At 42.5% G+C, this 15,933-nt stretch overlaps 1 protein-coding gene across 1 annotated transcript; it reads right to left on the minus strand.

Moving 5' to 3' along the window:
* Nucleotides 1-14,849: 14,849 nt before the first annotated feature.
* LOC121428437 (basic proline-rich protein-like) lies at nucleotides 14,850-15,506 on the minus strand. The gene has a single exon (XM_041625039.1). It carries the CDS (start codon nucleotides 15,504-15,506, stop codon nucleotides 14,850-14,852), a length of 657 nt encoding a protein of 218 aa, XP_041480973.1.
* Between the last annotated feature and the right edge of the window lie 427 nt (nucleotides 15,507-15,933).

Below are 15,933 nucleotides of genomic sequence, written 5' to 3' on the forward strand. Positions count from 1 at the left end.
AGGGTTTCACACGCCAATACTTGTTAAGGGGTGCATTTTTAGAATATGGAAATTACGTGTTTAGGGTGCTTTTCGAGACCCCATGGTCGCGCATGGTATCCACTCGTGAATGGAAGTGCCCCCCCCGGGCAAAAAAAAATCTTACCTTTGAAAAAGATTGGTGGGGGATGGATTTTCCTCGAACGCATACCAATTTTTTTTCTGCTATTTTCATAATAAACTTTAAATGAATTCAACTTTGCACTACTTAATTTTTTTCAAAGACAAAATAACAAAATTACATCTCGTCATCATCATCATCACCACTATCATTAGCATCACCATCATCATCACCACAACCGTCACCACAACCATCATCATCACCAAGATAATTTTCATCATCATCATTGCCATCATCATCTTTTTTTTTCTTTATTTTTCCCCCCATCCCTTCTTTTTTTTTTTTCTTCCAATATTCCTCCTTTTTTTTAGAGCGGCACACCGTCATGCTCCCTCACTGATTATCCGCCTCTATATGCTTGGTGTTGTATAAATTGGCGGATACCTCATAAAATGAAATACTGAAGAGAAAATAAGGAAAGGGAAAAGTAAGAAGAAAAAGAAGATGAGAAGAAGACAAAAAGAAAGCCAAACAAATGAAACAAAACAATGTCAAAATTTCGTAATAAAGTCTTCTACGTCAGTTTAATAATGATGTTTTCATTGAAATGAGAACAAAAAAAGAATTGAAACCATAGACGGCGGAAGCGGGGACGTTCCCCCCCTAAATTTGTTGTTGACCTTTTTTTTTTTTTTTTTGCTTGTCAATTTATTTTCCTACGTCCCCCCCTAAAATGTTTGGGTTGAGAGCCTTTTATTTTTTTGCTTGTCAAAATTTTTTAGGTTGTCCCCTCCTAAAATTTGGGGCTTCCGCCGCCAATGATTGAAACAATGAGGTAAAAAGGACTACATTATATAGTGTAAAGAAATAGAGGGAAGCTCCGAGACAATAAAAAGGTTGAAAAAGAAAAAAATGTGAAAACACAAAGCTCTCACAACATGAGCATAATAACAAATAATAACAAATAAGCGAGGACAAGTAGCTGAGGGACCCCCCCCCCAACTCTCTCTCTCTAGTTATCTATCTATCTATCTATCCGACTCGATTCAAGAATTTACTAATCAAAATATGAGCAAAAAGCACGACCTGATATTTTGTATGAATATTCAAAACTGATAGACAGACGCAATCGAATTATTCGATTGCTACAAAATTGATGATCTGAGAATTTATTGTTTTTAGGAATTCATTAAAAGCATAAAGTTGATCAGCATTAAAATATGGCAGGCGCAACCCATGAGCTAAAGCTTTATAGGCATACATCGATAAAAAATTTTAAGTATTTTTGGTAATCATGAAAAAAATTGATATTTCATGAAAGAAAGCTCAAATCCCGAGGAGGAATATTCTTATGAATTGACTTTAAAAAAAACTGTGGTAAGCCCCATTTAATATTTGATTATAAGTCGAATAAAACAGTAAAAGCTGAAAAACGTTCGCGTGATATTTGGCAACCTCCCCCCCCCCCAAAAAAAAATAAAAAATAAAAAAAGTTTTTAACTATAATAATGATCGAAGGTAATTTTGTCTCGCGTAGAACTGGACAAATGAAAAAAAGATTGTCACTAAAAAAATGAAGGTAATTTGGACCCACGTAAAATTTGGCGAGCCCCCCCCCCAAAAAAAAAGGAAAAAAGGTTTTAACAAGCAAAAAAAAGGCTAAAAAGAGAAAGAGACAAGAATATGAACGAATTAAATATCCCCATTACAAATAATGCTGTGATCATCATAATTAGGGGTCGCATAACTAGTATGAACAACGTATTTAATTCCAAAATATTTACTACAAATCTCAATAGGGGGATCGGGCAGAAATGCTCACCCCCCCCCCCCCCCCGATCCGCCACTGATTCCAATCAATAATGACATTTATCTGCAATACTGATACTTTGGAATCAAGATACTGAAGATTGATACGCTTTACATAAATTATGAACGTCTGACAAAAAGATAATCTACCGATCAGCTGACCAGTTCGCGTATCACTTCGGAGTTGATCACTCGTCGCAGCTGTGTGGAACGCTCACCGAAAATCAACAAAAAGGGCCTGAAATGTAAGTTTATTGTAATTCATTTTAATTTCAACTCATTTGTGGAAGTATTTAAAGGCTTCCCACCAAATGAAAGTCATATCGCATAACTCCAATTTGTATTAAGGCGTACATTTACCAAAGTCTTGGGTTTGAAATCAGAACTGAATTGTCTAACCCATAATTTTGGGTAATGTCGCCTATGGCTATGACTAGGTCCATACATGTTAATGTTTGGACCTCATTGGTACTAGGAGTGGTGTGTTGTACCAGAAGTGGGATCGCAGCATGCGCGACCCACTAGTTAGAAATCCACTGCCAAAGTTCATGGTGCGAGTTTAGTCTACTAATACTATAGTAACCTCGCAATATACGTGTGAGTGGCCTTCGCCAGGCCCATGGTGTAAAACGGAAACGCGCTCCCCGGCCGGGCAACGTGCAACAGCCGCATAATAAACAATGTCACTAACACCAAAAAACAGTACATGGGACTGAATCTAGATCTATCATCTAGAGAGTCACTAGGACATAACAAAAGTCGAATTTTTAGACTTGTTATTGCGACCTCATTATACAACAACGACTATAGAACTACGGCACCAGAACTACCTTAAAATAGAACTGTACTGTATGAATTAAAAAATAATCCATGAACTGCATATTTACCACAAGAGCTAACAGCAGAATGATTTCAGTAGAGGATGGTCGTGCTGAAAGGCGCTGTCGAACTGTCGCTGAACATGCAATTTAATCCGCTGCCAGCTGCGCGCGCTGAAGCTTTCCGAAGTTGCCTTCATTTTGTAGTGACCCCCCCCCCCCCTTTTTGCTTCCGAACTTCTCAGGACCAATATGAACTCAATTTTGTAGTGACGATTTTTTTTTGCTTTTGAAATTTACATCAGCACCCCAGTCAAACAAAAACATCCCAGGGCAGTGAAGATGCTGGAAATTTATTAAAAGAATATTTCGTAGATAATAAAAGAATAAATTGATGGTATATCATAAAAGCATGCAATGCTCATTCAGAACGAACAGAAACAAATCTCGAGAGAAATATATATTTTCCGAAAACATTGTCTGGCATTTATAACAACAACCATGCACGGATCCAGAGTTGAAATTCTTGGGGGTGCTACAGGATCCATAATCTTTGAAAAGTGGTATAAAAGGTTGTCACCTAAATCCAAGGTCAATAATTATTCTGAAAACCCCACCCGCCTATATTTAAGGTCAATTCGTCTGTCTTTTTTAAATTTTTTAAAAATCCTACGGGGGGGGGGGGGGGGGGGCTAAGAGGGCGTTGCCCCCCCCCCTCATGGATCCGCGCATGACAACTACTATCAACGCTAAATAACATGTCTACAAAATAATCTGATGCCATCCAATGATAAAAATAGGCGATGATTTCATTATCAAACAAACAAAATTGTGATAAGAAAACACAATATTTCTCAATTCTAGTTACCATGTAAGTATTAAAACTAGCAACAGGACCTTACAAGCATGACAAGTGCAACTCCTGTTTATATTCCATGGTGGTGGGAGGGCTTGAGTTGATATACAGTGGTTACCTAATCAGAACACACTTGAAGGAGTGGTAAATTGTCACTCAGTGGGGAGGGGGGGGGGGGAGGGTAAGAAAGATATGCTCTCATTACATTTTGAAAAAGGAGTACTTCCAGAATTGAAAAAAAAATATGACAGATTTAATTTCTACAATGTGAATGTTATTGAGACGATACAGATTTTTGTCACATGGCCTCTTGTGCACTATTAAAATGGAAATGGTTTTGGTATGTTTTTTCTCCTTTACATATTTTGAACAAAATAAAACATAATGTTCAATAGTCTCAAATACTTTGCACACCTCACAAAAGCCTGAATAGTGCTGTTTAATTTGAAACATATAATAGTTTAATTTGCACTTACCTACTGTAATTTGATGAATGAGGCATTCCTCTTTCCGAGAAAAACCTATACTATATGCCTGCTTAAAAACATTATCATGGATAGCATATAAAAACCTACCACTTCTAGACGCATTCCAATCTGCTTGCCAGATACCTTTATTTATAAAATGTCATGCGAGAGAATGTAAGTTCATTTATAGAGTTTGGTAAAACGATGTGTACAAAAGAGGATCTAAAGGTTGCTGAAACGTAGGTGGTGTGCTTTTACGTTCAGCCACGGGACCATAATTTAAATTGGTATTGCCTGACAAAGCACTGTGTGCCATTTGAAACCGGGTGGGCAGAACTCTCTCTCTCTCTCTTTTAATGACTCTGCTCACCCCAGCTCGAAGTAAGGAACATCTTCGTTCAGATTTAAGTTCTTATTTAGTGAAATTGCCATACATGTATTGTTTATTGCAATTCAGTAGATTATAGTTACAATAATAGGGTATATGTGTAGTAATAAGTTAGTTTACTATTCGTAACAAGAAACACATTTTAAGGCAATAAAAAGTCAAAAGAATGAATGGAGTATACACACTACAGTATGCGTTACAGTACGTAGAGCTTGAATGCCTAACGTATCGTTAGATATTGATCAATGTTTACGGTAGAGTGCATTGGTTCTTTTGTCGTGTACTTAGCCGGTCGAGAATGGCTCTGTCGGCTCAGTCATTGTCAATTGTTGATTGCGTAATACACCTTTCAATTAAGCATGATCGGAATGAGGGTGTGAACAAAGATTATTAAAATGTGAGTTGAAAGAAATGAGAGTCTAAGTGTAAAATGGGAAAATCAAAGGGAAGAGAGGAAGGGACCGAATGGATAAGTGTGTGCTCAGCGTTCTTGTAAATGAAAGGAAATTGAGCTTTTCAAATTACTATTGAACTCGATTGGAAAGGAAAATTTGAAGATAATGCATATTATTGTCAAAACAATTTTCAAGATGTCGATTCCATCTGCTAAGTCCGCGTCTGCTAATCATGACAACTCTACCGATCCCCACATGAAAAAGACCCCTTTTTCGACAGTGTTCAATCTTAAAAAGGGCAATAATTTTCTCAAAAGGGAATTTGCCGCACCACACGTAAGAATAAGAAATGAGGAAAAAACCACCATGCCCCCATTACATGAAATCATCGTTAATGAGTGGGCTATATTCACGCTATGGAATTCAGAAATTCAGAAAGAACGTTATGTAACTCCATACAAATCAATACACGATGCTCATCAGAAGAACAAAAGAAGCGATAATGAAATGTTGGGTGTTGTTTGATTCGCGAAGTGCATAGCTGAAAAGTTTTGTATTATTTTGATTTTATTGAAATTGCACTCATAGATTTAAAAATATTGTTGTATCGGCGCATCATAAAGGGGAAGTGAGAGATAGAGGAGAGGTAGAAGGGGTTGGAACATTGGAAGGGGGATAGAATCGAGAAAGAGAGAGAAGATAAGGACAGTGAGGAGAGAAGAGGTAGAAGGTTGGGGATTGTCAAAGATAGGGAAATAGAAAGAAAGAAAGAATGGAAGGAAGAAAAAGAGAGAGACAAAAGAGCGGTATACCGGGAAATTGAGCAAGAAACGTTTTTCAATTGCGTACATGAACAATTATAGTCCGTGCTCATGGCCATGTATGTGTATACGCTTCAGACGTTGCCAAAATGAAAGAAATTTTACTCTTGGCCAATTTCAATTCAATTCAACATTTATTTGCAAAGATAAAAGTAATAATACATTTAACAATACACTGGATCGAGGTAGCAACTCTCAGGTAAGCAGTGCTTGTGACGAGTGCACCGTGACAAATAGACGATAAAGACATAATACATAAAAAAATTATCAATACATAGTGCATTACAAAACAAGGGGGAAAACAAATCAGGGCAACTTTATATACATTTTAACATTATGAACAGTAAATAACGGAAACTAGGCAAATTTCTCAATATTCTAAAGAGATATTCCAGTAGAGACCGAAGAGGACCATGTATGGACCCAGTAACATAAGCGTATTCCGTGTTTGGCTCAAGGTAGCTTATCAAGCAGATCCCTATAGTGCTACCTTGTCTTTCCATGTAGAAACCGCACTTTTCCGTACATTGCTTCGTAAATACCAAGTAAAATCTGTATTCACTCCGGCAACGGGTTCAAAAATATCAATTCGGCACACGCATCATCACGGACGAACTTAAGATGATCCGGTGATGATCCATGTTGCGCCCTTGAAGGTGTAAAAGGGTCTTTACGTTGGACCCGCGGTCCGCTAGTACAATGAAATGGAGACTCTCATGTCATTCGTGTTTAAATAATTTTTTTCCCGTTTTCTTTGTTTTGTCAAGACCACATACCGACTGTGGTGTTATCGCTGGTTGCTTGGAATCATATTTCAACAAAAGATTATGATACAAACTGGAAATAGGCGAACTTTGTTCTCACCCATTCAATCTCTCACTCATTTACTCATTCTTTCAGTCATTCATTCATTCAACCATCAAAGGGATGAAGGAAACAACATGAAAGATAAAAACGTAACAAAATAAAAAATTACATAAATGGCTCGAAGACATCAGAGAAGCAATGCTTATAATTATATAAAAAGGTCATGAAAATACATGAATACAATACAAGCGACAAATTCAAACAAAATAGAAATAACATTGCTTTGAAACCGAATCATGTCATAATGACATTAAACAAAATGGAATGAAACGTAATATCAAATTGCCAGGAAATCAATGAACATGAAAATTTCAATAAAACGGCATTGATGAATGAAAATCAGATAGTTATGAGACATTATTACTTCTCCATTTGATACATGTATATATAGCCTTACGCTAAAGCGATTTAATGATACAAAATAGGCATCTGTGGATTCATCTGTTTTTACAATTCTTCTTAAATATAACACTAACCATTCATACCTTCTACCATAGAGGTGATCCATGATTCTACAAAGTATTGTACAATTCGACAATATTGATATCAACCTTGACATTCAAGGACTATCATTAAACAAAATACTCTATATGAAACAATACATAATAGCAGGAAAAACAAATCATAGAATTCAAATGTCAACAAAATTAATGAAATAAGAAAGTAAACAATAAAGCAATAACAAATTAAACAATAAACATTAGAAGTGCCGTGGTGTAGCGGTTCTGACTCTCGCCTTGTAATCAGAGGGTCGTGGGTTCGAATCCCTCCATGGCCTAGCGTCCTTTGGCAAAGCGTCAGTCCACAAGTCACTCTCCACCCATGTGTTAAATGGGTACCCGGTATGATGCAAAAGCCTATGTAGTATTCCTAGAAATTGAGTCTTTGAACTCTTGTTGGAATGCTCCACAGGGAGTGGAGAAGGTACATACATTGTATGCGGGCGTGCAATAATCTGATGACCGGGGTAATTATATATCTGTAAAGCGCTTAGAGACGTCGTTCCGATGTGTTTAGCGCTTTATAAATGCGGATTATTATTATCAATATCAATTTTGATGCAAAGTTATACTCACACAACATGACGCAACATTATATATTCTACATTTATTACTACAACAAGTCTTAATAAAAAAGGGACCCTGGTAACGCAACATTAATTACATGTACTTTTATGGATATGAAGCCTTACAGGTGATAACATACAAAGGATTATAACATTGTAAAGAAAATCAATATCATCGATTTTAGGTATAAATAAAATCAATTTTAAAACCGATTATCAAATTTGAAGAGGCAGGGCAGGCAAGGTTGGCAAGCAAGGCAGGCAGAGGGCAAGCAGGCGGGGAGGGGGGGGGGTGAGGTAGGCAGGCAAGGCAGACAGGCACTAGCCCGGGCACGAGAAAAAAAATGCAGATGAGGCAGCAGGTGTTCATGCAGGCATGCTGCGAGGCTGGCGGGCTGGCAGGCTGGCGGGCAGGCATGCGGGGGAAAGGCAAATATTAATATATGGATGGGTGGCATGCAAGTAGCATGATAGGGAGGTTTGTATGAAGGAAAGGGAGGTAGGGAAGAAGGGGGCAGTGGAGAGAAACATGGAAAGAGAAATGGACGAAATTTCGTTGCATTGCATGATATGAAGTGAACACCTGAGATTAGTGAACCCACTTGAAGTTCCCTTTGATGGTCATGAGAATCAGAACCCATTTGGAGCCTCTAGGTTAGAGGGAGTAAGATCGGGAGAAAATAGGGCACCGCTCCGATAGCGGATGAGTCGCAAGATAGGGGTGCAACATGACGCCGTTGGCAAGTTTCTATGATTGATAGTATTGTCTACCGCGTACAATCAATCCAGAAAACCATGCCTATGATTACTCGCTGATCTTTTTGTCACAGGGCACATATGGCACTTCCTCAGCTCACAGGGATCTTGAATGTGAGGATCCAAGTCAGTCCGAGGAAAAATTGTATTATGAGAGAGACGCAAATCTCGCCCTGATGTTCAATCTTGCGAAATATGCGGATTTCGTTCAGGAAATATAGACTCGAGTGAAAGGCTCGCAGGTTGGAGCCAATCTTAGTAAGCTTGGAATATGCTAGGTGTCCTATCGATGAGGAATGAACTAAAGCACTGTATAAACTGACGGGTATCCCTGCCATTATCTAATGTAGCATGCGTCTTAAGAGAATAGTTACGAAAAGCATAGCACTATTGAAAATGCTGGATCAGAGGGAGGAAGGTCCGGAGGAAAGAACGAACGGAAGAGGGGAACCGTTTCGTGAGCGGACGAGCCAGAACTTAGGGTTGGGAACTTTGACTTATACGATTCATGATAGCGGGCTGATTAGATGGCACATGATCAGCTCGGAAAGGATCCTGAAAGATAGGAACTAAGGCAGTCTGGGGGACCAAAGTTGCGTTGTGAGAGAGAAGCAAATTCCACCCTGATCTAACCAAACATGCAGATTTTGTTCAAGATATGAATACTAGGGTGAACGGCTCGCAGGTAGGAGCCAATTTGCGTGGGGTTTGCTAGGTACCCGATAATGACCAGGAATAAACGATATCCTTGCATGATCTGACGGGTACCTATGTGATCAAATAATGCAGCCGGCGTTCCGTTAGAATGGTTGTGATAAGCAGAATCCATGTGGAACCTCTGGATCAGAGGGAGGAAGGTCTAGAGGAAAGAAGGAACAAACGTGAGGGCACCGCTGCGAAAGCAGTTAACCTCGTATGATAGGATATGATAGAGGTGGTACCTCACATGGCCCGCAACCCGCAGGCCACGTGAGGTAATAAAGAAGGAGAACTGGTCAGAAGGCACACGATCAGTTCTAACAGGATTCTAAGGGGCACGAACCTAGTCAGTCTAGGGACCAAAGCTGCATTATGAGAGAGACGCAAATCTCACCCTGATGTTCGATCTTGCGAAATTTGCGGATTTTGTTCCGGAAATACTCGGGTGAAAGGCTCGCAGGTTGGAGCCAATCTTGGTATGTTTGGGGTATGCCAGGTGTCCTATTAATGAGGAATTAACAATAACACTGTATAAACTGTAAGGTATCCCTGTGATAAGATAACCTAGCCAATGTCTTCATAGAATGATTACGACAAGTATAGCACTATTGAAAATACTGGATCAGAGGGAGGAAGGTCCAGAAGAAACCTAGGGATGGAACTTAATGCGGCTGGCGAGCTGCAAGAAGTGGTCAGACGGCACATGACTAGCAAGCTCATCAAATGGCACATGATCAGCTCGGAAAGGTTCCTGAAAGAAAGGAACTAAGTCAGTCTGTGGGACCACAGATGCATTATGAGAGAGACGCAAATTCACTCCGAAGTTCAATCTTCATGATCTTGCGAAATATGCGGATTTCGTTCAGGAAATGAATATTCGGGTGAAAGGCTCGCAGGTATGAGCCAGTTTGCTTGGGGTTTGCTAGTTACCCTATAGTGATGAGGATTAACGATATCATTGAATGATCTGCATTATAAAAAGCATGGCACTATTGAAAATACCGGATCAGAGGGAGGAAGGTTCGGAGGAAAGAATAAAGGGAAACGGGGGAACGGTTTCGAGAGCGGACGAGCCACAACCTTGGGTTAGAAACTTTCAGTTATACGATTCATGACTTAGTCGGTCTAACGGTTTATTTATGAAGACAGGAAAGTAGGCAAGACCAGGAAAGGCAATTAAAGGCTAATGGTCAATTTCTAAAGCAAAAATAACTTACAAAAATGTCTATGAATAGAAATGAATATGACTTGATTCCTTGAATGCACCAAGCGCCTTAAGCAGCTGAAGCTACAGCCATTGAATGGGAAACTAGATAAATCGGCGCATCATAAATGCTATATATTATCATTACCAGAAATGGTTCCCCTGGGCGGTTGAGTTGGAATTTTTGGCAGGTGAAACTGTCGACCTAGTCAACCGCGATGATAGAGATGAAGGGATTGAGACAGACAGCTAGGTTGGCATGTAGCCAGTTAGCCTGCCGGGGCAGACGGTGGCGAGGGCAGGGATGGAAGTATTTAGTCAGGCAGACATGTTGCTAGACAGGTACCCAGAATGGATGGGGGAGGCGAATGCACAAAGGTAGGCATGCAGCCAGAAAACCAGCCGGGCGAATGCGGGGGTAGGGTATGCAGGGTAGCAGGCAGTGATCAGGGAGGACAGGGGAGGAAGGGATGCAGGTAGCCAAGCAGGCATGTATTTAGCCTGCCAGTCAGTCAGCCGGGAGGTTAAGGAAGATAAATGCAGGAAACCAGCCAGTCAGCCTCGCAAGCCAACAAGCCAGCTTGCCAGTCATCCACCACCAAACCAGTGTGCAAAGTTTCACTGGGAAAGCCAAAACAGAAAGGGAAGCGGGGACAAATAATTGAAGGAAGGAGGGTGGGAGAGGCATTAGAATTTCATAGGATGGAATTGAATTAAGGGAATGTAAAGCAGTTTATAAGGAATGGAATAGGAGAGGGAGGGGAGGGGCAAGATTAGGGCAATGCAAAGGGGGCAGCACAGAGGGAGGGGGTAGGCAGGTAAACTTGATATTCGACAGCATGGATGTAGTCGAGACCTCTACTTTCGAGTCATGAGGCCGGTAGAGAAAATCTCACGTAGCCATTGCACAAGTGACTCGTACAGAGGCCAAGGTCAAGAGTGGCAGAATGTGACCTTATTTCCCACCTCGACAACTTCCCTGTAAAGAATATCAGTTGATAAGGAATGGAATAGGAGAGGGAGGTGAGGGGCAAGATTAGGGCAATGCAAAGGGGGCAACACAGAGGGAGGGGGTAGGCAGGTAAACTTGATATTCGACAACATGGATGTAGTCGAGACCTCTACTTTCGAGTCATGAGGCCGGTAGAGAAAATCTCACGTAGCCATTGCACAAGTGACTCGTACAGAGGCCAAGGTCAAGAGTGGCAGAATGTGACCTTATTTCCCACCTCGACAACTTCCCTGTAAAGAATATCAGTTGATAAGGAATGGAATAGGAGAGGGAGGTGAGGGGCAAGATTAGGGCAATGCAAAGGGGGCAACACAGAGGGAGGGGGTAGGCAGGTAAACTTGATATTCGACAGCATGGATGTAGTCGAGACCTCTACTTTCGAGTCATGAGGCCGGTAGAGAAAATCTCACGTAGCCATTGCACAAGTGACTCGTTCAGAGGCCAAGGTCAAGAGTGGCAGAATGTGACCTTATGTCCCACCTCGACAACTTCCCTGTAAAGAATATCAGTTGATAAGGAATGGAATAGGAGAGGGAGGTGAGGGGCAAGATTAGGGCAATGCAAAGGGGGCAACACAGAGGGAGGGGGTAGGCAGGCAAACTTGATATTCGACAACATGGATGTAGTCGAGACCTCTACTTTCGAGTCATGAGGCCGGTAGAGAAAATCTCACGTAGCCATTGCACAAGTGACTCGTACAGAGGCCAAGGTCAAGAGTGGCAGAATGTGACCTTATGTCCCACCTCGACAACTTCCCTGTAAAGAATATCAGTTGATAAGGAATGGAATAGGAGAGGGAGGTGAGGGGCAAGATTAGGGCAATGCAAAGGGGGCAACACAGAGGGAGGGGGTAGGCAGGTAAACTTGATATTCGACAGCATGGATGTAGTCGAGACCTCTACTTTCGAGTCATGAGGCCGGTAGAGAAAATCTCACGTAGCCATTGCACAAGTGACTCGTTCAGAGGCCAAGGTCAAGAGTGGCAGAATGTGACCTTATTTCCCACCTCGACAACTTCCCTGTAAAGAATATCAGTTGATAAGGAATGGAATAGGAGGGGAGGGGGCAAGAAAAGGGCGTCATGGGCAGGGGTTAGAGGGGTTGAAAATCCTGACTAGTGGATGGACGTCGCGAGGTCGGTGTGCTGCATTGCGCGTGAGGTGAGAGTGAACGAGAATTGATTAGACGAACATGGCCTGCAAGCTGCACATGATCAACTCAGATGGGATCCCATGTGTGATGATCTGAATCAGTCTGGGGGACCATATCTACATTATGAGAGATAAGAAAATCTCCCTCTTGTATTCGATCTTACAAAATATGCGGATTTCATTGATGAATGCTTGGGAAACGGCTTGTAGGTCAAAGTCAATTTTTTTCCTTGGAGTGATAATTGCGGAGATCAGGTACCCTAATGATGAAATTATGATTGCATTAACTGAAGGGCTACTTAAAATGATGCGGTTAAAAGAATAGATGGAGCGGGAGGGGCGCAGTGAGGTTGGCATGGAATTGATATGAATGGGGACAGAAACACAGCCAGATAGACGAGGAGGTAGACAGTGGAGGCAAATGCATAGAAGAAGGAGGGGACAGTGGAAGAACAAGGCATTTAGTGGCCACGGACGGTGTTGAATACATGGCACCATCTTTTCAGCAAAGAATAAAAATAAAAAGAAATAGTGGAAAATCATGACGACATTGATAAAAAAATTATCATTACCATCATTTTCATTTATTAATACATTGTTATATACATCCTCATATAAATATTGGCCAGCAGCTCAGCCTGTAGGGGTAAATATACACATTTTAAAATTAGAATACATTTACATGTACAGAGGAAATGTTAAAAAGGATAATTGCAATATACAAACCGTTATTTTATTGTATGAAACCGTTAAGTGAAATTATGGAAGACAATGGCGCATAGAATGAGGACATTAAAAGACGTATACAGAAAGAGAAAAGTAAAGGGAGGATTGATGGAAAGGAAAGTGAAATGAACAATTTAGCCGAGAACAAAATATAAGTAATCATGATCAAAATTACATAGGCACAATAATATCCCATATATAAGTCACACAATGTCATAGAAATTCTCTGGCTATATTTAACATGAAAATCGTTAATAAAATTTAATATTTTGACATGGTAGTTGTTTCGATGATTACAAAGTTACATACAAGAATAAGATAAAAAGCAAAAAAAAAATAGATATATATTTATCCCGGAGAAAAAAAGATTACGAATTAAGAATAGGGGAATATGTTTGGAGAGAGGAAGAAAGCGAGGGAAATTAATTGAAATCGACACTTTATTTATCACAATCTTCATACAAACATACAAATCAATGAATATGAATATTTCAATAAAATACATGATAACACAAGATGGAATAAATAACCAACGAAAAATCATAAAGAGGAGGGAAGGAAAATAATACATGAAGGAACCATTGGGGACAATGACTTTATAGATTGATTGTCGAAGTATATACATGTCGAAAACATTAAACGGTTCGTCTGTAGATAAACTACAGGCGGCACCCGAATCACTATGCTACTTTACTCATAGCTGGTAGAGATCGGGCTTCCAGGCGACCAGGCAGACCCGGTCTAGGTGCCACTCCTTTTTCACAATTTAGCCAATTTCCTTCTTAATTTCTTTGTGAATTATATTCAATGTGTCAATGATATCATACACTTTAATTTCGAATATTACCGTGAGTGTGCTGTCTATGATAACTTTCTCATTTCCCCGATTCCTCAAAAATTTATTATGCTTTGTTGAAAAGTTACTATACTAGTGACTACTGTCAATCTAATGTATTGTATTCGTCATTTTTATAAGACAAAAGTCTTCTTTTATGCATGTATTTTCATTTCATGTCAACAGCACCATGCTGATAAACAGCTAATTTGAGATTGGGATCCTATATAATTTGAGATTTAAATGAATAATAAATAATGTAAAGCAAAAATCGCTACATGGCAGAAAAACAAGCTGGCAAAACGGAATCAAGGGATTACAGGCGACAAGGACCGTGTGCCATCATCGTCGACAAATTTCATTTTACCTCTGCGGCTGGTGCTGTTAAATGGTAGCCCAGTCGGCCGGGGTCGGTGGGCTGGCAAGCTAAGGTACCGCTAATCCGCCAGACTTGGCCACTTAGAAAATCGATTTTTGCCACTGGCTGCAGTCAGCCAGGCAACTCGCTGAAAACAGTATGGACAGTATGCGAGACGGTCTCCAGTGAACGTCCGAATATCAATTTTTTCCCTGGGCGGAGCAGAATAAGCTGGCTGGGGTTCCACAGGAAATTCCGCAGGATTCCTCAAGAGATCTCAACCCAGCATGCCGAGCCGACACTCCCGCTCACCCACGCAGGAGTTGGCAAGAGACACTGACGTGCCTATCGCCAACGGACGGGTCGAAATTTTGCCTTCCTGCCAAGAATTAAGCAGAAGATTCTCAACGGCGGATCGACAGCGGCAAGGCATAAAGAGCTTCATCTTTCTTTTGTTTTGTCTTTTTGTCCTTTTGTCTGTATGTCCTTTTGTCTTTTTTCAGTCACCTTCCTGCCAAGAATTAAGCAGAAGGTTCTGACCTGCGGATCCCCAACGGCCAAAAAGCGTCCTGTCTTTCTTTTGTCCTGTCTTTTTGTCTTTTAGTCTTTCTGTTTTTCTGTCTTTTGTCCTTTTGTCTTTTTGTTCTTTGGTCCTTGTGACCGGCCGATCTCGAGGCAGCGGGGGAAGGGGCCGGGGGTCCGCCCGGCGGAGCGTTTTCCCCGAGAACGGGGTCGTCCGGGGGCGGAGGGTCCCCGGCGTGGGCACCATCGGATCCGCCGTCCTCGGTTTGCCCGGGGCGGGCCGGGCCCTCCGCCGCCGCGCCGTCGGGTCGTCCGGCGTCGCCCTCGATGGCGAATTTCCCATTGACTCGCGTGTTGTACGCGGTGTGTCTGGGGAGGGGTCTTTCGACCTGCGGCCAGGGGGTCTGGCGGGGACGCAGGGTCCTCGGCGTGGGCGCCATCGGACTCGGCGTCCCCGGTTTGCCCAAGGTGGGCCGGGTGCCGGGGCGGCCGGGGCCCGTCCTCGGATTTTCCACGGGCGGGTCCGGCAGGCAGCGGCACCCCCCTCGACCGGGCGGCTGGGCTCGGCCGAATCGGAGCCGGGCGTCCGCTGGGGGGACTTTTTGCCGCGGGGGCGGGGTCGTCCGGGGGCGCAGGGTCCCCGGCGTGGGCGCCATCGGACTCGCCGTCCGGGGTTTGCCCGAGGTGGGCCGGGTGCCGGGGCGGCCGGGGCCCGTCCTTCGATCTTTCACGGGCGGGTTCGGCAGGCAGCGGCAGCCTCCTCGACCGGGCGGCTGGGCTCGGCGGGGAAGGAGCCGAGGGGTCCGGCTGCCCGATTTTTTCCAGCGGGGACGGGGTCGTCGGGGGGCGCGGGGTCCCCGAGGCGGGCACCGTCGGACGCGGCGTCCGGGGTTCGCCCACGGCCGGGCGGGCCACCCGCCGCCGGGCCGGGGTTCGGCCGCTGCGAGGCCTTCTCGTCCGGTGTCCGCCTCGAATCGGGGTAAAATTCCCATTGACTTGCGTGTTGTAAGGGGCTTTTTGGGGGAGGGGTGTTGGACCTCCGGAGACATATATAGGGAAGGGGTGTTTCTTGGAAATCCGGCT

This window comes from Lytechinus variegatus, chromosome 15 (genome assembly GCF_018143015.1).
Source record: "Lytechinus variegatus isolate NC3 chromosome 15, Lvar_3.0, whole genome shotgun sequence".
NCBI lineage: Eukaryota > Metazoa > Echinodermata > Echinoidea > Temnopleuroida > Toxopneustidae > Lytechinus > Lytechinus variegatus.

Bases quoted from the DNA above. Each gene is read 5' to 3' on its own strand.
- LOC121428437 (XM_041625039.1), bottom strand. From the start codon at position 15,506: ATGGCGCCCACGCCGGGGACCCTGCGCCCCCGGACGACCCCGCCCCCG.